This window comes from Nannospalax galili, unplaced genomic scaffold (genome assembly GCF_000622305.1).
Source record: "Nannospalax galili isolate Female #2095 unplaced genomic scaffold, S.galili_v1.0 scaffold25, whole genome shotgun sequence".
Taxonomy (NCBI): domain Eukaryota; kingdom Metazoa; phylum Chordata; class Mammalia; order Rodentia; family Spalacidae; genus Nannospalax; species Nannospalax galili.
The window spans coordinates 8251915-8278679 of NW_008355642.1; the positions used below are offsets into that span (position 1 = coordinate 8251915).

The 26765-nt window shown below is 41.8% G+C and overlaps 1 protein-coding gene across 1 annotated transcript in view; it reads left to right on the forward strand.

Annotated features, from left to right (window-relative positions):
• The first annotated feature begins 11752 nt into the window (after positions 1-11752).
• The window catches only part of LOC103750054 (carboxylesterase 1D-like), a 29333-nt gene continuing 14320 nt past the window's right edge, over positions 11753-26765 (forward strand). Inside the window, 8 exon segments of the mRNA XM_008852991.2 lie at positions 11753-11939; positions 17750-17954; positions 20068-20114; positions 20117-20211; positions 21889-22022; positions 23383-23536; positions 25301-25405; positions 26057-26161. Coding sequence (XP_008851213.1) covers positions 11888-11939; positions 17750-17954; positions 20068-20114; positions 20117-20211; positions 21889-22022; positions 23383-23536; positions 25301-25405; positions 26057-26161 — 897 coding nt within the window. The 5' untranslated portion in view covers positions 11753-11887.

A 26765-nucleotide genomic window follows, 5' to 3' on the forward strand; every position in this document is an offset into this window, starting at 1 on the left:
GAGAAGCCAGTGCTCTTAACTGCTGAGTCATCTCTCCAGTCCTTCAAGACTTTTTTCAATATTTAGTGTCTATAAGAGAAAAAAAATGCATATGATATTTGTCTTTCTGAGCCTGGCTTATTTCATCTAACACAATGATCGATCTCCCATTCTATTCATTTTTCCAGAAAATGACATAATTTTGTCCCCATTAATGGCCGAGAGAGTTTATAGACGAATTACAAATGACTTAAAATAATTTGTGGATGCTTTTAATGAAGTTTTTGTGCATTTCATATAATAGATCTTAATCAAATTTAGAGCCTCTCCCACATCTGCGTTCCCCCCCACCCTACCACCATCACCACCAATTTCATGCATCCTGTCATATATGTTAAGGCCTATCTGGTCAAGCATTTGTACCCAGATGTCCCATGGTGCAAGTCTGTCCATTGGAGTCTAGTCAGCCTGTTTAAACTCATTTCCTGTCTTAATTTGCTTTCAATTGTTGGGATAGAAACGTTGACCAAAAAAAACTTTGGAAGGAAAGAATTTATTTCGTCTTACCTCTTCCAGGTCACAGTTCATCACTGAAGGAAGTCAAGGCAGGAACTCAGGGCAGGAACCTGGAGCACGGACCATGGATACACTGCTCACTGCCTTGCTCCTCTGGCCCATGCTCTGCCTGCTTCTTATACAACACAAGACCACTTGTCCAGGGATGACACCACCCACAGTAGGCTGGGCTCTTCCACGTCACTCAATAGACATGGCCACAGGCTAACCCAAAGGAAACAACTCTTCAATTGAGGTTCCCTCTACCCAGGTGTGTCAAGTTGACAACTGAAACTATCTAGCATACTTCCTTAAAGAAGATCAACTCTCCCTAACCCCACAGTCATTAGTTGCCCATAATTCCTCAACCAAGGTTGGGGCCTACTGCCCATTTCTCCAGATTTATTCTGAGATTTTGTCTGATTGAGTCAGCATGGGTCTTGTGCATGCTGTCACTATTGTGGCAAGTTCATATGAGCAAGTTCCAAGAGACCTGAAAGCCTCTGTTTCCTTATGTTCATGCAACAACACTGGCTCTTATAATCTTTCCACCACCTCTTCCACAGTGGTCCCTGAAACATGGGTGGATGAGATTTAATACAGAAATCTTATCCAGGGACACATACTCTCCAATCTCTTATTCTCTACTCTGATCAATTGTGACTGTGTGCATTGTATTTTGTTGCATGAGGAAGCTTCACTGGTGAGAGTTGAGGGATGTATTAGTATTCTCTCTACCCCTTGTTCTGCTATGTTCCATGAGCCTTAGATGTAGAGGTTCCACTGTAGGTGTGTCACTCAGGGCTGAGCATCTCTCAGACATATATTCTCTGTGTGTGACCAGTCTTGGAACTCTGCAATAGTCTCCATCTGTTGCAAAAAGAAGCTTCTTTGATGAGTGGTATACATGTGTCTGTAAATATAAAGATCTATTTTAAATGTTCACCATCCTTTCCCAACAAGGAAATACTAAAGCTATTCTGAGATTTCATTTTACCCCAGTGAGAATAGATAAGATCAAGAAAATAGACAGGTGACTCTGGTTAAATGCACTAGTTGCTCTTTCAGAGGACCCAGGTTCAGTTCCTAGCACTCACATGGTGGCAAACAACATTAGTGCATTTATATACATGCAGGTAGAACACTGATACATATAAAATAAATCAAAAATTAAAGATAAAAGGACCACGAATGATGCCAAGGCTTTGGAGAATGGTAACCTTCAGGCACTCTTGATGAGATTGCAGGCACTGTGGAAATCAGTGTGGGGTTTTCTCAGAAACTAGTAATAGACCTACCATATGATTCAATTATACTAATTCTGGGTATATACTCAAAGAACTCTATTTTCTACTTCAGAGACACATGTTCATTTATGTTCATAGCTTCTGTATTCACAATATCTAGGATGTGGAAACAGCCTAGTCCAATAACTGATAAATGAATAACAAAAATATAGGACCTATAGCCAATAGATTTTTCAGCTATAAAGTATGATGCAATTATAAAATTTTCAGATAAATGGACAGAGCTGGAAAACATTGTACTGAGTTAAGTAACTCAGGCCCAGAGAGACAAACATCTCATGTCCCCATTCACACGTGGGTCTTAGCATTGAGTTCTAGATTTGTGTCTTTGTCTTGAAGAATGCAGGAAACTACAAACAACCATTGATGGGGAAGAGGGAAAATGATCTTAAGGGAGGAGGATAGTAGAACACTGATAATATGATGGAGAAAGGGAATAGTAAGGAGGGAGGTTTAAGTATGATGAGGAATGGGACGCTAGGAAGAGGAGGGGCTAGGGGAGGGATAACTAACATTAAAGATGCTTGAAGAAGCTACACAGAATCCCACTGTTTTATAACCTACATATATTTAAATCTATCATCTATCTATCATTTATCTGTCTATCTGTCTATCTATCATCTATCTATCATCTATCAATCTATCTATCTATCTAATCTATCTATTCATATGAAAAATTTTAATTGAATCTACCTACCCCAGGGCATTATGCCTATTCTAGAAGTCATGGGTTGTCAAATAAAAAGTCTAGTGGCTCATGTGGAATACCTCCCCTTGAACTGTTGGTCACAGATGTCCCAGAAACTTCCCAGTAATAAAAGCTATTCTCCTTGCTCTCAGGTACCCACCAGAACTTGATGGTAAGACCTTATTGCTGGAGGCACTATAAACATTAGTCACAGGACATAGAAAAATCAATTCTGTACTGACCAGAAAGCTTGCCCTGCTGGCTAGCTCTCATAGTACTGGGAGATGCTATGCAGGCTGCTGGTGGGGCAGTGAGGAGGCATCAACAGTCTTACTTAGCTGTGGACCCTATGAATTTCATAATGACCATAGTGGCGTGATATGTTCATGGGTGCAGTAGTGGCATGAATTGTATTGGGGTAACCTACTACATTCTGATTGAATTTAAAGCCTAGTCTACAGGAGGAAACACGTGCCTGTTACTGAAAATCTGGTCCAGGATCCATAGTTGGGAGCTCACAGGCCCCAGGAGTGAACCTATGACTCCAATTTTGCTAAATAGGCACACTATCAAAATGCCCTCTAAATCTGAATCTCTCTACTCATAGATTAGTGCATCTCTCAAACCTCATCAGAGAAGCTTCTTTGTGCGGTGGATGGTGGTTAATGCAGAAACCCACAACTGATCAATGTGCAGAGACTGTGGGACATTTATATCATACTCCTTCCCAAGGCTCAGGGACGATCAGAGAACAGGGGGTGGAAGGATTTTAAGAGTCAGAGGTCAGGGAAAACTGTAAACAACCAACATCTTCAGGACATGACAGGACAACTATGTTCATGCTCAGACCAGCTGTGGATGGCTGCACAAGAGCTCAACAAGATCAAGGCAGTCAACATTCTAGCATGGAGTGGGAAGGGTTCATGAGTGGGGGCTCATGAGGAGATACCCCTAGCTAAGGATTTCTGGAAAGCTGATGGTTTCTGATTGAGGAGGAGTCAGGTGTGGCTCCTGGTAGGTCAAGTCTGCTTTAGTGGATTGCCCCACATCCAGAAGTATATGGACAGCACATATTGGAATAAATGGGTTATTCAATTTTTTTTAAAAAAAAGGGCATGAATCTGGGGGCTACTGAGGTACAGGTGGATCTGGGAGGATTTAAGTGGAAGAGTTGAGGGTAAATATGATCAAAATATATTGTACATAATTCTCAGGATGGACCCAAACTGAACAGAAGAGTATTTGGGGAACACAAATTGGACTCAATGGGCTTAAAAAAAACAAGGAAACAAAGCGTGAGGGTTGGGAGGAAGAGATGGATGTGTGTATCTACATGGGAAGAAGGTTAACAATGAGCAAAATATATTGTATGAAATTCTCAAAGAATCAATAAAAATAATCAAAACTTTGTATTAAAAAAATCTTTATTTGCTAGCCTGTGATGTATGGCAGGGGCATTGTTCTCCTGTTACAGGGCAACTCTATTTAAACTCTTTTTATATTGTATATGTATATACTTTAAGAAGTTTCTATATTAATAGATTTCCATACAATTTTTTTCGAAAGACCGTGGTGTTAAAAAAACCCTCAGCATGCTCCTGCCTCTGCCATGCCCTCCCATTTCGCACCCACTTAGCCCTTCTTATACCATCTTGCCCTTTTCCCCTTTATATCACTGAATTCCATCTCCCTTCCTAGGAAGCCCTCTCCCCACTGCCCCTTAATAGTTATCTGACCCCCAATGGATTTTTCAATTGAAACAAACATATCTAAAGATTCAGAGATAGCATCTACTTATGAGAGACAACATGTGATAACTGTTTTTCTGAGTCGGAGTTACCTCACTCAGGATTATTGCTTCCAGTTCCAGACATACACACACAGATGTTTATATACATATATATGAAAGTACATTAATTTGGGTGGGGCAGTGGAGGGAGGTGCAGATAGGGGAGGGGATCTAAATACCATCAAACTATACTGTATGAAAATTACAAAAATTCAATAAAAAGGAAAAAAATACATTGTATTATAGTCACAGAAATTAATTAAAAATAATCTATTAAAAATGAAATAAAAAAAGAGGACACGAAGTTGAACAGAGACAGATTGTGGGAGCTGAGAGGAGCTGGAGTGGAAAGCGTGGAGGGCGTATGGTCATTGTACACATAGGAAATTCTCAACATATGAATAAAAGAGACTTTTCCAGTGACCATCAGTGGGTGGCACTATAACGCAGAACGTGGACTCCCCTTTGATGTTTTTTTTCAAAGAATAAATTAAAATACTATTTTTTTAAAGGGCTAAGATAAGATTGTATAAGCTCTTCTGAAATAAAAATCCTTGGTTGTAAGGATTGGTAACAGTTTCCAAAGATCAAGTATCTGAACGATCTTGGTTCCAGTTTAAGGCAAAATAGTTTCTAGGATGCCATCCTCAGGAAAGTGTTATCCTATGATGCTATAGTGGCCTTTGTGTAGGCTGTGACCTTTTTTAAGTCTTTGTGGATTCTTCTGTGAATCAGGCCAGAGTTCATAATATCCCCTCCTGCATAATTTCCTTGATTTATCTTATATTTTTATTTTCAAAGTCTCTATATAGGGATTTCATTTCAGTTATGCATATTTCCTAAATGAGTAAATAAATTAAGAACATAGTTTGAGATCAATCAAGGATCCATAACCACAATGTACATGTTAGGGTGACATTAGAAGGGTCTAGGTATGTTACATATTGGCGAATGGTGTGTGAGGGAGCAGCTCATTCAGAGCCACCCTTCCCCAAGTCCTCAGTAGAAAAGATCTTCAATAGGTCAGGGTGGATTCCCAGACTTTGGGCCTCCCAATATACTTCCCTTTACCACAGTATACCCCTGATTCATCTCAGGACCAGTAGGCAAAGCATTGTGCATGTGTTGATCTTGCCTAAGACCTATTCTAATGTGGGTACTCCATTAATTTGCTGAATAAATGAAAGGGCACAAGAGAATTTGTCGGGTTAATTTAACGCCTTCAGAATCTCCTATACTGCCATGTCGTAGGTCTTTAACTTGAAAGATGAAGGAAACTACAAAGGACCATTGATGGGAGCGGGGAAAATGATCTTAAGGGAGGAGGATAGTAGAACACTGACAATATGACAGAGAAGGAGAATAATAAAGAGGGAGGTTTAAGTGTGATGAGGAATGGGAGGCTATGGAAGAGGAGGGGCTAGGGAAGGGCTAACTAACATTAAGGAGCTTTCCCACATCCAGTACCAGCTACCAATAGTTCTTCAGCTAAGATTGGGGCTTGCTGCCAGTTTCCCCAGTTCTATGCTGAGTTTTTGTCTGCTGGAATTTGCATGGTCTTATGCATGCTGACACCATTGATATAGGTTCATATGATCAAGGTCCCAAGAACCTGTAAGACTGTTTCCATATGGTCATGCCCCTGGTTCTTACAAATTTTTCTCCCCATCTTCTACAATAGTCTCTGAGCAGTGGAGTTTAATATAGGAGTCCTATCTAATGGCCACACGCTGCAGACTCTATTTTCTATACATTGACCATTTGTGGCCTTTTGTTCATTGCCCTCTGTGGCATGAAGGAGTTTTGTTGACAACAGGTGAGAGATGCATTAGTATTCTCTCTACCCCTGTTTAGTTTGGTCCATGAGCCTTAGATGTAGAGGTTCCATTGTAGATGTGTCACTTAGGATTGGGCATTTCACAGACACTTATTCTCTGTGACCCATTGTAGAACTCTGTAACAGCTTCCATCTGTTCAAAGGAAGCCTCTTTGATAAGTGGTGACTGGAATACTTGTCTGTAAATATAAGGATCTATATTTAGCACATAGTAAGAAATTACATTTGTTTAGGGATATGACAGCCTTAGGGTTTTTTTAAAGATGTATGATAACCTCTCCAGCCATGTGTATTTGGCTATGTCTACAGTACCACATATGAGTTTCCTCCCATTGAGTGGGCTTTAAGTCTGTTTAGGTAGCTATTGATTACCCCCAAGATAAAAGTGTCACTTCTGTGCATAGTTTGCTGTACCAGTCATTGTTGTGGTTTTTAGGTCCAACCTGGGGTTGGATCATTTATTGATGTTTGCATAGTGTCCTCCAAAACTATGAGAACTAGCCTTCAGGGAGATGGCTTCCAGGTCAGTTCCTGCTCCATTGCTCCAAGTTCAGTGTCTGAAGTATGTCCTTTCTATAGCAATAGGGTCTTACCTTCAAGTTCTGAGAGGCAATCAAGGTCTGTGTCAATAACCTGTGTAATTTGGTGAGTCTCTTGGCCAAGTTGTCCAAAAGCTTGAAGGCAGGTTTCTCCTGTTTGGCACTGTTTTCTTGTTATATAGCCATCGGCTATACACATGGACACATGTAGCCATATTGTATGTATAATTTTTCATTAGGATTTTGAACTAATATATTTGCCTCTGATACTCCCGTTGGAGTATTTTATCCATTTCCTCCTTGGTAACACCCGTTCCCTACTGTTCCTCTCTCTCAGACTCCTTCTTTCCCTTTACCTCCCTGGTTCCTTTGAATTTTCCTGGCTCCTGCAGTTATATCACCTGCAGTTACATCTGGCTATACACTCACATATAAGGGTTTAGTGTTAGAATCCACAAATGAGGGAGAACATACATCATTTGTTTTCTGAGTCTGTGTTACTTCACTTAATATAACAGTTTAAAGTTCGATCCATTTACCTACAAATTTCATGATTTTGTCTTTCTTTACCACTGAGTAGACCTCCATTGTGTAAATATACCGCATTTTCATTATGCACTTGTAAGTTGAGGGACACCTAGGTTGCTTCAATTTCTTAGTTATTGTGAAAAGAACAGAAACAAAATGGGTGTATATTTTATTTTATGTCTTGCTAGGTAAGCACTGAATGATCTATAAAACCTGGGCTGTTTGCCAGATTTCAAAGACCAGCTGGCTAGAGCAAGCAGGATGATCGTGTATGTGTGTGTGTGTGTGTGTGTGTGTGTGTGTGTGTGTGTACAAACATTGTAATTGGAAACACTCTTTGTTGCTTTTTAAAAAATATTTTATTTATTCATTAATTTTATTTTATGTGGATGAGTGTATTGCCTGTATGTATGTAAGTGCACCCATGGGGTGCAATGCCTGCAGATGTCAAAAGAGGGTGTTGGCTCCCCTGGAACTGGAGTTACACACAATTGTAGATATCATGTGGTTGCTGGGATCTGAACCCAGGTACTCTGCAAGAGCATCCAGTGCTCTTAACCACTGAGCCATCTTTCCAGCTCAGTCTTTGTTCTCTTATTAGGAGGACCACCTAGATCATTCCATGTAAACAGAGATGAATAGAGCTTTTTATTAGAGTATTCTTTAAGATCAAATTTCATTCCTGGGTAAAAGAGAGGATCCCCAGCTCAGACCAGTCTTTTCAGACTGGATCATGTCCACAGACTGAATCTAACTATAACTAGTCCATAACCTCATAAAAGTTCCCTTCCACTTGTCTGAGTACTAATAAACATGTCTTTTTAACTTCAGTTTTCCAGAAATTTCACTGCAGGCAAAACCCATGGTCTTGGGGAAGAACTCATGACTATATCTTGGGTGGTAACATGCTGTTGAGGTATTGGTTGCCCAGTTCTGCTTGGTATCAACATTGGTCTGGTCTAGTGAGGAGAACATACTCTTTAGGTTCCTTGAATGGACTTGTCTAACACACAGCCCTTCCCTCCTTATCTTTGGCCTATGAACTGACAACATGATTCAGTTGGGTCATCTTCCTGAAGTATTAGGCAAGGCAGGTGGCTGCTGGCCACTGTTATCTGACAGTCATATGACTCAGGTTCTGTTCCTGATTTTGAGATGAAGTTATTCTGTGATTTTAGGCATCCCCTCTCATGTCTGGTACTTAAATTCCATTAAGCAACAGGAAAAGCATTGGGTTGTGCTTCATGTTACTGTGTTAGAGCTACCATAGCATGATATCACAGACTTGGAGGGGAGGCAGGTGGGACATAGATCATTAACGTTCTTTTGTTTATAAAGGCTGATCATCCAAGCTCTAGGTGAAAGCAGGGGCTGGCTTTCTCTCAGACCTCTTCCCTTTCTCTGCAGGAGGGTGCCCCCTTCAGGCCTCTACATGTCATGCACACTTTATGCACACTTTCCTGAGGTGTCACTGTGCATGTCCTACATTCCTCTGATGATGACATCAATCAGACAAGATTAGTGTCCACCATCATGGCTTTATTTTATGGTTCTAACCTCTTCATGGACTTAGGGACAAACACAATCACATTATAAGGTTTGAGATTAGAGTTTCCACGTATGAATTATTGGCATGAACATATCAAACCTTTGTAAACACACGTATGATTCAACCTCCGAACTATGGGTCTTTCATCTTACTTTGCGTTTTCTGCAACGCAGACTTGAGACTCAAGCACTCAAGGAGAAGTTTATTTGGAGAGATGCAGGGAATGGCGATGGGAATAATGAGAGGGAGAAAGGAGAAAGTGATCAGTGAATGGGTGATTATGCAGTCAGCTAGCACCATGGGTGACCAGAGTCAATGGCAGGAGAAGAAGCTGGGCAAAGAATGTGTCCAGCAGAGAGGAAAAACTGAGGTACTTACATGTCAATTCTAAGTAGTCACTGGAGTGAGAGTCACCCCAGGGGGCGGGGGACTCTGGAACCCTAGAACAATGGCCTGTCATGCAGGCAGCAGCACTGCTTCCCCTCAAGAATATTCTTAACTAGCTGGGTATGGTGGCACAGGTCTTAATCTCAGCACTCAGGAGGCAGGGGCAGGTGGATCTAAGTAACAAGTTTTGGGTTAGCTGGGGCTATGGGTGACCTTATTTCAAAACACAACAGACGGAACAAAATCCCTAACAGAGATAGGAGCTTCTGGGGTGGAAATCACTCAGGAACACTGGAGTTGTAGGACTCCAGGATGACATCCAACCACCAACAGCATCTAAGGTATCATTCTCATCATGAGTTTTATAAAGAGCCTCTGGGAGTGAGTTTTCACACTCCAGATTATGTGAGAGACTAGAGACCAAATTAACAAAGTCCCCTATGGTAGAATATATAAAATATTTGTATTCTGTCTGTATTTGTTAGGGACAGTTATCCCAAAATAAATAATGACTCAAACCTTGTCATTTATTTCTTGGTCCCAAGACAGCAAAACACTCTTGTAGATCATAGGGCAGTTGTTGATCAGGTACTGATCAGGGACTAGGAACCTGCCATCTTGTATTTTCTTTATCTCTTAAACTTCACAACTGTTGTGTCTAGTTGGTTGTAGGGGAAAACCCTATATGGAGAAGGCTCAGCTGTCTCCTAACTGCAGTGGTCTGGGACATCCTTCCTCCTGATGTCCCTCCTACTCCATTAGCAATAACTAACTTCATGTCTCCAGTTAAACGCCAGCATTTCTGGAGCTTACGACTCTTCTCTGAGCTCGGCTTTCCTAGCAAGATGTCTACTCTGTCAAAAAGAAAAAGTTTCAGTGTTCCTCTGTCACTGAGCCACTGTATCTTCCTGGAACCATAAGGCTTTTGTTTCTAACCACTTGTCTCCCCTCTGCCCTCATTGCTTCATAGAGAACTCTGTACTTGTTCACCATGGAGACCTGGAAGACATAGAAGAGAGGCCAGTAGAAGAGAGGCCAGTAGAAAGGCTTGTGTGGGTACTTTGATTAGGAAAAGTGGAAGAAATCTCAGGGAAGAGAAGATGCCTCAGCTTTCCCACAGTTCAGTCATGTGTGTGCTTTGCACACTCAAAAGTTTGGCATGATGACACATTGGTTATGAATATAGCTCTCCAGTCACACAAGTTCTGTGCAGTCTCAGTTTTTCCATTTATGTGAGGTACAATCTTGAGCCAGTCCCTCAGCCACACTGAGCCTTAGGATCCACTAGTGTGAACCATGGGGTTATTCTAAATATTATTGTCCTGTCCACAAAATGCCAAGTATAGGGTTTGCTAACTGTAAGCTCTCAAGAAATACTTGTCAAGGGATGTAGGGGTGGAAAAAATAGAAAATGCAAATAAATAAAACACGTTAGAGTCAAGACATGGATGGTGTAATACTAGTTGGATATAAAACATACAGAATATTTACATGTAAATGATGATGCCTGTTATCATTAAAATGTGATCATGTAATACATAACTATGTTTAAAATCTCTATTTCTCTATTTTATGGAACCATAATTCACTTAGATTATCCCTTTTAAACTGTACAATTGAGACAATTTTTGCACATTTAAAAATATGTACCGTATACGTACATTGCCACCAACCTAGCAGAGTATGTTTTCATCAGAGCATGTTTGTTCTAAAAGAAAATCAGAAACCAGATAATGTCCACCTCTACCTTGAGTGACTATATGACATTTACTTATCCAGCTGTACCAGACTGATATGAAATAAATCCCTATCTGAGGGCATTTGATGAATCCATGAAGAATATTTGAGCAACTTCCTTGAGCCCCCAGACTTGGTAAATGAGCCTCTCCCAGCTGCAGCCACTCTGTACCTGTCTATGTTGAAGTTTTTCCACGCACTACAATCTCTTTCTGTCCTCGTAAGTGTTTTGGTGAATATTTGAAATATGCATGAATCAATAAATAGGTGGATGATTAAAGACACGAATTTTGGAGAAATGGAATTCATTTGCTCTAAGAATATTCTGTACTTAAATCCTTACTCTAAAAGCTAGTAAACTGCCTAATCTTGGTTGTGTGTGACACCAGACAAGACCCCTGGGCAGGAATATTGCAAAGCTAATTTAGACTTCACTAAGATATTTAAGGATGATATTTAAGAATGCTACCTTGAATGTCTAAAACTTGAAACCACAGATGATAGAGGGAGATGATTTAACCCCTCTGGTGAGTGTCTGTGGGACTGTGGGGGGGGGGAATCCAAAATTTTCAGTTTGTAATAAGGACCCCTCACCCAAGCTTTGCCTTGCCTGAAGGCACTTGCCTGAGCTTGAGAAGCTCACAGAGCACTGAAGTGAGAGGGTTAAAAGGAGAACTGTTTATGTAAGAAGTTGTTAGCTGTGCTTCTGGCCATCTGTAATCTGAGAGCTGGGTACTGACTGTTCACATCAATGGCCGCAACCCCTAGGTGGGTGAACTTTCAGATGAAGCAAGGTGAACTCTTTGGAGGTGTGACTTGGAAATGCACAGAAGGCCCTGGGAACTTTTTGGATGAAGGAGAAGAGGGAGAGGTGGTTCCCACCCCACCCCCCGGATTTTGTAATTGGGCTTTATGTGCTGGATTCTAGTGCATTCTGCTTTCTTCCAGATCAGAGCCAAAACCTTCACTGACCTGTGAGCCTGTCCTCCACGATGCACCTCTGTGCTCTGGTCCTGGTGTCTTTAGTAGCCTGTATAGCTTGGGGTGAATACTTTTGAAATAAAAGTATTGGGGACCACTTTTCAAACTAGTTGGGGAGATGTATATAGGGAAAAAGCAAGACAGATCCAATTTTGCAGTGGAATTCACTCTCTAGACTTTGTTTTCCTGTGAAGTGGCCCAGACCAGGGTAGCTCTGGGAATAGATACACCATGACAGTTCCATGATCACCTCTAAGTTAAAGAAACAGGCACAAATGAAATTCCTGTTAGTATATGGCTATAGCATTGAGTTTCAATGCTTATCTGTATCATTTTATCAACTTAGATATTGAGATGTATGGGCTGGAGAGATGGCTCAGTGGTTGAGAGCACTGGCTGCTTTTCCAGAGGACCTTGGTTCAATTCCCAGCACCCACATGTTAGCTAATAATCATCTGTACCTTCAATTCCAGAGGATCCGATGCCTTCTTCTGACCTCCATGGGCGTTGTCTGACACAGGTGCACTTACATATGTGCAGGCGATATACTCATACACACAAAATAAAAATAATAAATAAAAATACTTTTTAAAATTGAGACTTACAGGGGCAGGTAATCTCCCAAGGTCATCTTGAGGATCTTTCCTGGCCTATCTATGGCCCTAAATCTGAAGTTAGTGCTCAGCTATCAGTGCCCTGAAAGCCTTGCTCTGTCTGGAGTTTATCATTTCTCTGGACATGTAACACTGGGATCGGTGTGCAAACGAGTGTAAGCCAGAGTAAGAAGGGGTCAAATTTGGAGGGGAACATTCTTTTGCTGCTGATTCCCCTGGAAATGACACCCTATTACCATCTTTAGGAGCTCCACACGCTCCTTCTGAATTCTGTTTCTTTCTCTGTTAAGTGGACATATTAATAATTACCTAACAAGATACTTTGTATGAATATTTTAAAAGAACTGGAATGCACATCTGGCATTCACTAGGTGTCCAATATAGGTGCATTCCATATAACGTACGTGATATCTATTCTTTATAATATTCTGATGTCTCTCTCCCCCTGTATCCAAACACATTATACTTGGGGTTATCTGGGTGAAAGTTCATCTCTGAGTGAATACAGCACAGCAAAAGGATTTTACCCTCCTTTGCCTCTTGGAAGCACTCAGCACTCGTTAAGTCCCCCTTCTTTAATCCGCAGGCCTCCGTGCTGTGTGCCCTTCTCCTGCCACCACTCTGGTGGGGTTCCCACTCAGCTCTGCCTGTTTATTATTTTAAAAAATCTTCCTCTTGTCTTTCATCGCCGCCTAGTGGAGTCACATGCACCCACACTGTGTTCTCAAGTGGGTGACTCCATCTGCCCCTTTGTGACCTCCTTTCAGAAGGGAGGATTATTTGAGGGTAGGAAGGAGACCAAAAAAGAGAGAGGGTGGGAAATGGAGAGCAAGGATGTATAACTATATATATGTAAAATGTCATATTAAAACCTGTCACTTGTATGCTAACTTAAAAATTAATTTAAAAAATATAACATGGACCTAAAAATGGATATCGTAGTGAATAGCTAAGTTAAAAACTAATGTCATGCATTTTTTTCCTGTTACATATGAAACAGAAAAGTTTCAATCCTCAGCTGAGGAGACTAAACTCACAGGCACATCAGGAGTTGGGGCTTCAATTTTTTCCAAGTTACTTGCCTATTGCAGAAAATGCCAGGCATTTTGGTAAATGAAGAATAAATGCATGGATGATAGACAGGTGGTTACACTGTGGAGCAGTAGAGTTGGTTTATTGTAGGAATGTTGTGTCCCCAAATCCCTGCTCTTCAAGGTAGTGAGCACACTGAAAAGGATGTGTGTAGAGGCAGGTAGGGACAATTGCCAGGAATATTGTAAAGGCAATTTAGGCATCAGAGGGCACTGGATGAAGTAGGAAATATCTTCCAAACATGAGCGCCTAGAACTCTGAGATACATAGATCCATGGATGCTAAGGGATATGTTCAAATTCCAAAGCTGAGAAGTTAAGAGGCTTTGAGTGTCTCTGAAAGTCCCTGACTTTTATGGAGAGGCTTTTTCTTAGGACACAGATCTTAAAGCATCTGCCTGCTGCCTTGGCCCTTGAGAAGTTCACAGTGCACTGAGCTTAGATTGCTCTAGGGAGCAACCTGTAGGTTAGAAGTCACAAGATGACTGTATATCTCTATAATCTGAAAGTTGAAATACGATAGTAATCTAAGAGTTGGATAATCACTGCTCAAAAAAAAAAAAGTAAACTGTATGTGGGTATGTCTTTATGGTCATGCAGGGAGGTCTTGGGACAGCAGAGAGATTTTCTGTTCTTTTAGCTGGTATAGTTTGTCTCAATGGGAAGGACTTCAGAGACAGAATGCAGGGATGAATCTGGGTTCAGTACCTTTATTGATGTGTTCTCTAGAGCAAGGTACTTAAATAGGTAGTGCCTGGATGACTCCATCTTTAAAATTGGGATGAGAGGCAGCATCCAACTCACTGGGCTGCAGTGAGGGTAGAGTGTAGGCTGTATCTGCCACACTTGGTTTGTGCCTGCTCGAGAGAAGGAGTGAAAAGAGGTAGATGAATGGGTTGATTAAAATGGGGTATATTGATAGAAAACTGGATGCATGGTAAAAGCATACTAGCAACTCTTGGCCATTGCGAAGATGATTTATTTGTCATAATTCCCAAGATTAGGAAACTCTTCTAGGATGCTTGCAATTCCTGTTTCCTTGTTTACAATATACCCTTGATAATGACTATCTAACAAGGTAGTTTTTTGAGGAATAAAAGAACTGGGATGCACACCTGGCACACAGTAGGTGATCATAAGGTACTCTCCATATCATGGCATCCTTGTGTGACCCCCCACATCTCATGTGTCCATTTCTCTGCCCAGAGCAATCTAGCTTCTACCTCTCCACCTGGGTGGAAAGTCATCACTGAGTTAACTCAGGCCAGACCTAGTGATTTCAGCTCAGACTTTGCCTTCCTAACCTCAGCCCCCTTGCCAGCCACCCCCCTTTCCCCATGCTTCTGGGGTGATGTTTCCTACCTTCTCCAGCTGCCCTCTGCTGTAGCTATCCCTGGGTTTTAACTTTATATTTTTCTCTTTCTTCACATTGTCCCCTGGAGTGAAGCCATACATACATTGTACATACACTCATCTTCAGATGCTTAACCTTGCCCATTTCTCATGGACCACCTTCCAGTATTAAAAATACCCATGTCTGGTGGCATCTTCATACTAGGAAATTTCCCGACTGTACCTGTCTCACAAACCAGCAACACATACCTACTCTTTAGTCCTCATTCTCTTCCATGGACCCCATATCTATTCAAGGACCAAGTCTTCCTTTGTAGTTCTTCTTATGTTGGGGCTGAAGAGAAGGCACTGCAGTTAAAGAGCACTTAATAGTTCTTCTAGAGGACTCAGGTTCAGTTCTCAGCACCCATAACAACAGTCTGTCACTCCAGTTCGAGAGGATCTGTCTCCTTCTTCTGGTCTATTCAGGCATTGCACACATGGAGGCAGCACACTCATACACATAAAAATAAAGAAATCAATGAAATGCTTCATCTAGATGTCTATATTTATGCATGATTTTTCCTAGCCATAAGAGGGTCTAATCTAGTACAATCAGCACCTCTATGTGTGAGCATCTCATTATACATGCTTCTCAGCAAAGACATCTCAGTGGACCTGGGAAGAATAAAAGTGAAACAAGAAGCGATTTGCTCTTAAAAACTCAGAAAATGGGCAAGATTTCATATCCTGGCTTTCCTCAGTTTCCAGTGTAATGTCTGTTCTTGATATACAGATGTTCTCTAACTTACAATGGGGTTACTCTATTGATAAACTCGTGGTCTTCAAGTAAAAAAATGTCAGAACATCCTGAATTGGAAACTATCTGTACATATCTTCCAGAAAGTTCATCTTGATGATATTTGTAAAATTAAATTAACAATAATAAAAGCAACCTACATATATACATACAGTATGGAATTGGTTATTGATAGTCACCAAAACTGGAGTCCCTTTTATTTTTAAAATCTATTTATTTATTTTTGATCTTTTTGAGAGAGGGTCTCCCTATAGCCACAGCTGACCTAGAACTCACTATTTAGGCCAGGCTAGACTTGATCTCATAGAGACTAAAGACGTGTGCCACCACACCTGGCTTTTAGACTCCCTTTTAGACTTCTGTGCTTTGTTGACAATTTTTTGTAAGCTCAACTCTAGAATATTATCTTTTGTCCACACAGTTTTCATTAAATTGTCTGCTGCAAAGGGGTCAGTTGGAGAATCAGAGATGAGGATCCTACCCTGAGAGGGATGCTCCGACAAAATGATGCTTTTGAGGGCAAACAAGAGATGTCAAGGGTGGCTATGACCATCCACTTGGAGGAGCGTCAGGTGGTTGACTCAAGTCTCACAGCAGGTAGATTGAAGAGACGTAAGGAGCTGAGGAAGGCCTATCTTCTTTGCAAGGATGGAGCCAATGTTCAGACCAGAGGCTGATGCCTCATCTCTCTCCCTCTCAGTAATCATGCTCAGACCATTACTGTGTTCTTGATTCCAGAACTTTTTATCCTACTTATTTGTCCACTAAATAAAGCTAGATCCTTTGGCTAGACACTCTGTGTCCCCCTTGACATCTTATTCAAGATTATAGCCCACTCTCCTTCTGCTGTACCTGGCAGTATTCAAATTCCATTTGCTCTTCCAAAAAGACCCTGTGTTACTTGTCTCTGCGCCTCTGCAGTTTATGCTTGCTGCTGCCTACCTTCCAGTTTCTTCCCTTACTCATTCCTCCCTTTGTTGAAGTCCCAGTTCTTCCTTGATGACACCAATCAGAAGGCCTCATTCCTTCTGTGCTGGATAGCTTTAGTGTCAACTTGACACACCTGGGTTGAGGGAGCCTCAATCGGGAAATTGCCTCTATTGGACTGGCCTGTGGCCATGTCTGAAGGGCATCTTCTTGATGAGTGATGTGGGAGGGCCCAGTCCACTGTGGGTGGTGCCACCCCTGGGCAGGTGGGCCCGTGTTGCATAAGAAAGCAGGCTGAGCAGGGGCCAGGGGAGCAAGCCTGTAAGCAGCGTTCCTCCATGGCCTGTGCTCCAGCTCCTGCCTCCAGGTTCTTGCCCTGAGTTCCTACCTTGGGCTCCCTGATGAACTGCGACCTGGGAGTTGTAAGACAAATAAACCCTTTCCTCCCCAAGTTGGTACTGGTCAGAGTGTTTTGTCACAGCAATAGAGAACAAACTAAGACACCTTCCAACTTCAGGGTCCCCTTCTTATACCTCTCTGGAGTCACAATCTCTTATAAAAATTAAGTTAAGTGTTTCTGTGGTTCTTTTCCTATGGGGCCAGCTTTCCTGAATCACGGGGCCTCCTTGCTCATCTTGTCAGCCATCCTGCAGCTCAGCACCAAAATCCTAATAAGTTATGTTTGCAGAGGCGTCTAAGAGGGAACCCAGAGATCTTGTTCATTCCCAACAGTATTTTTTCAACTACATATAAAAGCTGAACCTGCCATGTGTGGTGGTGTACATCTTTAATCCCAGCACTCAGGAAGAAGAGGCAGGTGGATCCCTGTGAGCTTGAGGCCAGCCTGATGCTCCATAGTGAGTTACAGGCCAGCTGTGGCTACAGAGAGACCCTGTCTCATAAAAACCACATGCATACAAACATGGCGGGTGCTTTTACGCCTTCAGCTCCAATTTACTCCTTCTGTCATGAGTTTTCCTCACCTTTATTTTAGATTTAAAAAGATACACTGGAAAGTGACAAAGCCTACCTGGAATGCAGGTCTGACCTTTCTTATCCGATATGTCTACATGTTCTCCTGTTCAACAGGACACCTGCCCTCACCACCCGTAGTGGATACTGTGCATGGAAAAGTCCTGGGGAAGTACGTCAGCTTAGAAGGATTCACACAGCCTGTGGCCATTTTCCTGGGCGTCCCCTTTGCCAAACCTCCTCTTGGATCCCTGAGGTTTGCTCCACCACAGCCTGCAGAGCCATGGAGCTTTGTGAAGAATGCCACCTCCTACCCTCCCATGTAAGACACTGGGGTGAGCTTTTGGGCCTGTATCAGTGGGACCTCTGTCTCAGAATGATGCAGGGAAGAGTCAAGAAAATGCTCTGATCTGCTATACTTTATTCTAGAGTCTTCAGGAATACTGCAGAAACATTCCAGAACTATTCCAGCTTTCTGGAGTCATATACTGGCTGGACTCTTGGTGCATAAATACTGAGCATCTGTTATAAGACAAGCATGTTCTAAGTTCTACGAAACCTGTTAGGAAACAAATATTCCTACTCTCATGGAGGTTTTATATAATAGGAGGAGAACGATAATTCACTATATGTAAATTAGCAAAGAACGTATATATTTTGTTAGAACATGCTAGCGTTTCAGAAAAACTCCTTTAGTCAGTGTGGGGACTATTTACTCATGCTCTGCATTGTCATGCCTTGAACCTTGGAATTGCTCAGGAATGACCTGTGCTGCCTCGTGTTGGTGAAGGATACGGTGATGATGTGCTTAGCTAGTTACAACCTCAGCAGTATTTTGGGTGGGTGCCCTAGTTGTTAAGTAGACTGAGTGAAGGATCCCAAACAATCTAGGCCTCACAACCACCACCAGGGCATCTCAGATACTTGTACCTGTCAGTTCAATCAACACTCTCAGCAGCCTACTTCTGATAATGTCCAGGATCCTGTCTCTGGCTATCTTCCTACTGTTTTATTTCTTCTAAAATTAGTATTTCCTGTTTTTATATTTTTATTTCAAATGTAATACATGTTGTGAAAAATTTCAGAGAAGCAAAGGTGAGTAAATTAAAATAATTTGTAATTCAAATACTGAGAGTTGCTCTTAAGATTGTCAATCATGTTTCTCCATCTGCTGTCTCCTACATGCCTCCTTCTTTGAAAATGGATCATAAATATCGAGAGTTTGGGCCACTGCCTCGTACATTCACAACATCAACATCATACATCATTAACTATTAGAGTGCAACTTTGAACAGCTGTGTATAATCGACACTTAACTGTAATATATCCAGTATCTTACTTGGAGACATCAAATTGTTTTTCATATTCTTGACATTAAATGAAATTACAGCTAAATCGTGACACACATCCATGAATAGTTTAGGATGATGTCCCAGAAATGATGCTTCTGAGACAGAGTGTTTAACCTTTGTTAACCATGTCTCCAGAAATTTCCAACTATACACACTCCTTCCACAGAAACATGAAATGATATGTTCAGCAGACCCTTGCCAATGCTTACGCTTGTTACTGGAATGTTCTCATGTATCAAAATAGCAAAATGATAATACAACAATCATAGTAATAAAATCATAATTTTGCTCTGCACAAGTCTCTGAATACTAGCAAAGTTGAACTCTTCCCACATTTAGAACTACAAATTTCTATTTCTATTTTGATAAATACTATGTCTCGTGTTCTTGTGATCTAAGAAAATGTCCCCATAACAGAGATATGGAAGTCCTCCTTGCTAGCCCTATTTTTTGCCACTAGACAGGTTTGTCTTTCTGAGACTTGAAAGTCTCAATTTCCCCTTGCATATACCACGTCCAGCGAAGCTTAGCCTTCCCAGTGAAGAGGGATCTGGAAATGTTGCTTATAATGTACATGGAAATCTGACTACTATCTTCCTAAATAACTGTCTTGCCCAATTGTCTTTCCTCTGCTCTTTAGAGTCTTCATCTGTAAAATGAGACTAATTGTCTGCCAATGGAAATCATTTTCTTGGTTTATGGAAGTTCCCCAAGGACTAAAGCATGTTTACCTAGTGGAGAAGCATGGTCACCCTGCATCCCACTATGGGAAGCCTAGCAAAGGGCAGCACCCTGTATAGGACGTGAGGAGACGTCATCACCCAGGGTAGGCCAGCATATGAGTGCTTCTTTCCTGGACTGGGAGCATCCCAAGGGCTCAGGGAAGGATAAAGCTATCAAGTCCTTCTTCTGTATGGTTGGAAGACTCTAATGAGTCTTATGGCTCCCATTAGAACCTCATGAAACTCTCTTAGCCTTGATACCAGCTGTACAGCCTCAAACCTCCCAGGGCCAGGTTGAGCCACAAGCGACGTGTCCAGATTCTCTCTGGTGAAACTTCAGGTGTTCTCTCTCCCCTCCCAGGTGTTCCCAAGACCCAGTGGCAGGACAGATGCTCTCAGAGCTTGTTACCACAGAAATGAGAGCATTCCTCTCAATTTTTCTGAAGACTGTCTCTACCTAAATATTTATACTTCTGCTGACCTTACGAAGAACAGCAGGCTGCCGGTAAGAGTGGGGAACCACGGATACTGAAGTCTGTGTCCCCGTGTGTAAATTGCTTTATGCATGCAGAAGGGGCTGAAGACACCTGGGGGCAGGAGTCCACAGACCAGGACTGATTTAGGGACCCAAAGCCTCCATTAACCACTGCAACAACAATGCTTCCTTGCCTGTTTGCCCCAGTGACATCCAGCTGGTGGAGGTTGCCTTGTGTCTGGGATGCATTTCTTAATCTTCCAGATTCTCTTCTACATATAAAAGCAGGATGATAATGAGCATTCTTAGAGTGAGAATCTGATCTGTAGAGTAGATAATAATTTTCAACGAACTTAAGATGAAAAGAGACAGAATTTGAACCTACAGGGCTGCTTACATGGTTGTAATTGAGTTTATGCTGGGGGGATTTGAGGCTCACCGTGGACAGGCAGGGCCATAACATGGGTCCTTTGATCTTTTGTACTCTTTGATATGGATTAGGAAAGAGACTGTCATGCCACCATTCCATCCACAGCACCCATAGGAACACCCATAGTTGACCTGTGACAAAGGTATGAGGGGAGGAGACTGGGCCAATCTCAGAAGCACTTTCTTTTGCTCTTTGTCAATAGTCCTGGATTTTATTGTAGGTCATTTCTGTTGGTAACTGCTTTTGGCACAGGCTGATGAGTGAATGAGTCAGCATTATTCCATATAAATGAAATGAGGAGGCTGCCATTTGTAAACTGCTGAGAAAAGAGGAAATTCCTGGAGTATATGAGCCTGAATGTTAGCACCCTGCCAGTGACCCTGGAGCACTGTGGCATGGGGCCCAAGTACAGGGAGAGAAATTGTTCTTAGTGCTCAGGACAGTTCTTGGTTCACAGTACCTAGTACAGTTTCTTTTCATGAACAGTATTTTCACAGTATTATTTTACACGCTGTCGTTCCTTCTCTAATCTATGCTCTTCAAAAACATGAATTGTGGATTATCTTACATCATCTTATCTTCAAGTCTCATCGGAGTTCCTGGTACACAGAAGGTTCTTAGATAATGTTAGGCAAATGATTGACAGCATTCTAGAGGAGGAGGGGGTGCTCTGGACTTAGCCTGAAGGATTTGAGTGTACAGAGGAGAAATGACTCAGCTATTAAGAGCACTGGCTGCTCTTGCAGAAGACCCAGGTTCAATTCCCAGAATCCACATGAAGGCTAGCAACTGTCAATAACTCCAGTTCCAGGGGATCTGATGCCTTCTTTTGACCTCTGTCAGCATTCACATGATGCAATGCAAGTAATACATTCATAAAATAAAAAATAATAAAATATGTTTTGAAAAAATAAAAAGGAAATGACTGAGGTGAGATAAAGTTGAAATACAAGATCTACTTCTGGTCTAGGCATGAGAAATTTGGGGAAAATATGACATCCTTGGCCTTTGTTGTTCCATGGTGATCTCGGTTTTGAAGCGCTTTAGAAGGATGTGAGACGTAAGAGAGGCAGAGGTCACTGTCTTGCATTATGTCTTGGGCTCTAGATGGGAGAGTTGGGAAGGGGACAGACTGCCTATTGGGCACTGGTGTGTGGTTGAGTGATCAAGGATGAGCTCCTTGATCATAGTGTAGAAGCTAACTGACCAAAACAGAAAACCCCTACAGTCTTCTCCATGCTGTACTCTATGACCTGTGTGGCTGTGTCCTTTTCCAGGTGATGGTGTGGATCCATGGGGGTGGACTGGTGACAGGTGGGGCATCAACCTACGATGGACTGCCTCTCTCTGTCCATGAAAATGTGGTAGTAGTGGTCATTCAATACCGCCTGGGCATCTGGGGCTTCCTCAGGTAAGCATTGGACTCTTTTCTGCACATTAGCTCCTGAATTGATCTGTTTGATGTTAATACAACTAAGGGCTTGAGGCTAGGTTATTATGTAGAATTTAATTTATTTAGTTCAGAGTTTGAGAGGCTGAATTTTTATCAATTCTGCTCTGCACTGGACCGTTGGGACCTCTTATCAGAGCAGCAAACAGTGATTGTTGGGATAGGAGAATTCTAGAACCTTAACAGGCCAGGGCAGCAAGGACCTGTGTGTTTTATCAGAAGAGCCTCTAATGAGAGCCCTTGGCTGTATCATAACACTGGGAAGAACCAAAAATGGAATAAGAACATGCAGACAGATCAACAAGGTGAAGCAAGAAGCCAGGAAACAGAAAGGGGGACAGTCTCTTTTTATAACAAGTCACTAGGGAACCAATCAGGGTCATAGAAGAGCTATATCAGTTCCTTCCCAGAGCTGCATCTCTAATGATCAATAACCTCCTGCTAGGCCTCACTTTTCACAGGTTCTCTCACTGCCAACTATTACCACATTGCAGACCAAGACACCTACACTCAGCCCTTGATGAGCAAACCGTGTGTGATATATACCAATCAATTCTCTCCCTCGCTACAAAGCCCCATGTCTCCATGCAGATTATCGTGATAACTTACTACAAAATATTAGCATAGTTAATGCTATAGAGTGGCCAGAGTACTCTGTGGGATATGTATTGAGTCCTGCCATGCCTCTACATGATGCTTCCAGGTTATTTACAAGGACACAGAATTTGTCATCAAGACCCATAGCACCTGCTCCACTGTATCTCACACCAGCTGCATTCACACTTTTGTTCCTGTGGTCATGGAGCCTTTCACATTCTCTTTCTTCTATCTACAGTTCCCTTCTTTGGATGCTTACAAGAACACATGCTCATTTTATTGAGATCTCTATTAAATGCTGCTGTCTACAAGAAGTCATTGCTTGTCATACCACCTGAAATACCATATCTAGAGCCCCACATTTACTTCTTTCTTTACATGATTTTCTTTGTACATAACGTATTATACTCTCCCTTTACCTGTTTGTGGTTTGTATAGGAGCCAACTGTAGGCAGACATTTCATCTGTTTTCTTCTGAGCTGTGCTCTATCTCTTAGATCAGAGTTGGATGCATCATGGATCCTCAGGACATAGTTGCTAGAAGATAAATGTAGAGCCCCACTTAGAACGTAACTGTAGAGATGAGAGGTAGAAGAAGACTCATGTCAGAAATACAGGGCTCAGCACCTTCTCAGAAGGTTCACTGAGACACCTAGCCCATGTCTGGTCCTGAGAATCCAGTTAAGACACCTGGTGTCTTAAACGACCCACTGTTGTCTTACAGCACTGGAGATGAACACAGCTGGGGGAACTGGGGTCACTTGGACCAGATAGCCGCACTGCGCTGGGTCCAAGACAACATTGCCAACTTTGGAGGGGACCCAGGATCTGTGACCATCTTTGGAGAGTCAGGAGGAGGTTTAAGTGTCTCTGTTCTTGTAAGTATTCCTGATACCAGGCCTCTTGTACAGACTTGAGGTGGCCACTAATGCAACATCTTGGAGACCAGCCAGTGCAGCCATCTGCACCTTTTTTTTTTTCAATAGCTGGATTCAGACTGAGTCTATTCATCACTCAGCATCAGAAGATAGAGGACTGAAGACTAAATTCCTCTTGGTGCCTAGGAATCTCAGAGCTTAGCTTTATGTCCTGGGCCATAAGAGACACCCGCTATGAACTGTACTCTGCCGTTCCTCCTCGTCATACTTAATTGAATTCTCTTTCTCTTTGCTCATCATTTTAACATTAGGACTTGCTTCTTTTGGAAAGGACTTTTGGGTTTAAACTACAATAAGAAACAGAAGCATATGAGTTGGATCAAGTGCCATCGCTGTGTTCTAGGCCATATCTACGCATTTAGGGACATTGAGCACCTAGGCTAGGCAGGAACGTCTGTTGAGTTGGCCAAGTGGCCCTTCCATGCCCAGAAGAGAGGGCAGCTGTCTCTGGGGCCAAGGGACAAGTTAAACTGGGGGAAGGGAGTGTAAAGAAGAAACTAAGCCTGGAATATGGAAAGAAGAGATCTGTGGTGAGATGTGGGTCACAGGCACACTGTGAATATGAAAATCACCTTCACAGTGTGGAGAATAGAACTGAGGGCATGGAAGGAAGCAATGTAAGACATTGGTGGCTGCTAGAACCTCCCACCTCCCTCAGAGTTGAGCAAAGGATCAGCTCATCACTCTGATGTTCAAACATGTTTTGGTTTCATAGTTTTATTATCAAAGGAAATGTTCATATGTTTTTCTTTAAGTAGAGAAAAAGGAAAAATATAAATAAAACCAAAGAATTTGAGTGTGATGGTGCACATCTATAGTCCCAGCACACAGGAGCCTGAGATAGGAAGATCACAGATTTAATACCAGCTTTGACTATAGAGCCCATTCAAGTCCAACCTGAGCTACATAGCAAATATTGCCAAAGAAATAACAAAACATAAGGTAAATAAACCCAAAGAAGAGAAGTTATCTACTGTCCCAGTACCCAGTAATAGTCAATGCATGTATTTGATGTGTATTTCTTTAGTCTTTGCATAGATTTATGTTTTACTATTTGTATTGTTTACAACCCATCCTTTCAATCCCTTATCCAAAATTCTCTCTATTGTATGTCTATATGAGGTTTTCATATATATTTTCTTTCCTTATAATGATATCATGACAAATATTTTCTTAAATAGCAAACTGTCATTGGCAACATTTCTTTTACAACTGGATAATATTCCGGGAGAAGAGTGAAATATTGTTACCCAATCTCAATAGAACCTTGGCTAGTTAATATATTTAACATTATAAACATTATGAACATTCTGACAAATTTTATGGGCATCTACATGGTTTTTCTTAGGATAGATTCTGAATAATGAGAATTATGAGACAGGATTTGTGGCTAGAAATGGCCAAACTGTCCTTCAAGTAGTTTTGATTGTCCTAATTGGCACTTCCCACACACTTCCTGTTCTGTCTCTTACTCTGTGCTCTGAGCTCATCTTGCTGAGGGACTCATAGGGAATGTGGTTCCAAACAGGTCTAAGATGCATGCTAGTAAAGATGAGGAACTTTCACGTCTACAGAGCACCAGAGTCACCAGGAGAATAGTCAGAGAAGAGGAGCAGGTGGAGGGAATCTTAAAGGGCAAGTGAGTCACTAACACCCCTGTACTCACTGGGGTGTCAACTCTCCTCCTGTTCTCCCCACTCCCAGGTTTTGTCTCCCCTGGCGAAGAACCTCTTCCACAGGGCCATTTCTGAGAGTAGCGTGGTTCTAAATCCTTGTATGTTTTGGGAAGATTCCAAGCCCATTGCTAAGGTAGGTGCCACCCTGGACAGCTCCTGTGCCCTTTCCTCTACTGTTCAGGTCATTGAGGGGGGCTTTAATTTTTTCTGTGGGATTCAACTAAGGTGCTCAAGGGATTCCTGAAGTGAGAGTGGCTGAGCATCCTGCAAGTTCTGAAGGATCCTCATATCAATCACATTATCCAGGCCTCGGGCCATTCTGCACACATTTCAGTGTATGGGAGACAAGGTCAGCTCCTATGTGTGTCAAATCTAATCACCACCTTCATCTATATTTGGAGAAAGTGAGGCACAAAGAGATCAAGTGGCTTGTCTATCATGACGTAGTAAGTGTTGGAGGTGGGATTTGAAAACCAAACATGGAATTCAAACAGCTTCTTTAGAAACATATAACTTAGAACATTATACCCCCCTTGTACTTCTAAGGACGAAATAGTGCCCATTTTGTTGGGAATAAGATAATAGAGACACACAGTGACACGTGTCACTGCTCCAATCAGGAACAGAGATTGTACTTGGTGGGAACCAGTACCCACACTTTCTAGTGTACTTTCAGTAACCCTCTGTTGTCTTCAGAAATAAGGTAAGGAATTGAACCACTGCCATCATTGATGGAGGGAAGGGGCATCATTCCTGCCTCTGTGTTGTCTATGATCTCCTACAGAAAATTGCTACCATTGCTGGCTGCAAAACCACCACATCAGCTGTCATGGTTCACTGCCTGCGCGAGAAGACAGAGGAGGAGCTCTTGGACACCACACTGAAAATGGTAGGTGTGCCCGTCATAGCGGCCCCTGCTCATGTATTTGTCCCAAGGTTTCATTCACTCAGTATTCCTCAAGTCCGAAACCAAGAAGAACAGTTTCTAAGTTCTCAGGAACAGTGTCGACTTTCTGATCTAAATTGAGATGTTCATTTTCCTTATTGTGAAATATCTCAAATGTAAAAAAGTCCAATAATAACATGGTGACAAACTGCTATTGATCTCCACATTCATTCATCGATCATCTTTCCATCAATACATTCATCCTTCTCACTATCCTGTTCATTAATTTTCATCAATCTAGTTGAGACCTCTAAATAACTTCTAATTAATCTATTTTCAATTTATTCATAATCCATGAATTACCTGCCTAACTAGTATCTACCTTCCTTCAGGCAATCCACCAAAGCAATGGTTAATCCTTTGCCTAGATACTAGTTTTCATCTATTTATCAATATCAGCATACTCATCCAACTGACCAACAGTGCTTTGATTGACCAATCCCATCTATCAATCTATCCATTCATGATAAATGTATGAAGGGGGTGTGAAAGGGAAGCAATGAAAATACAAATTGATCACTATCCCTGATCACATAGACTTATCCAA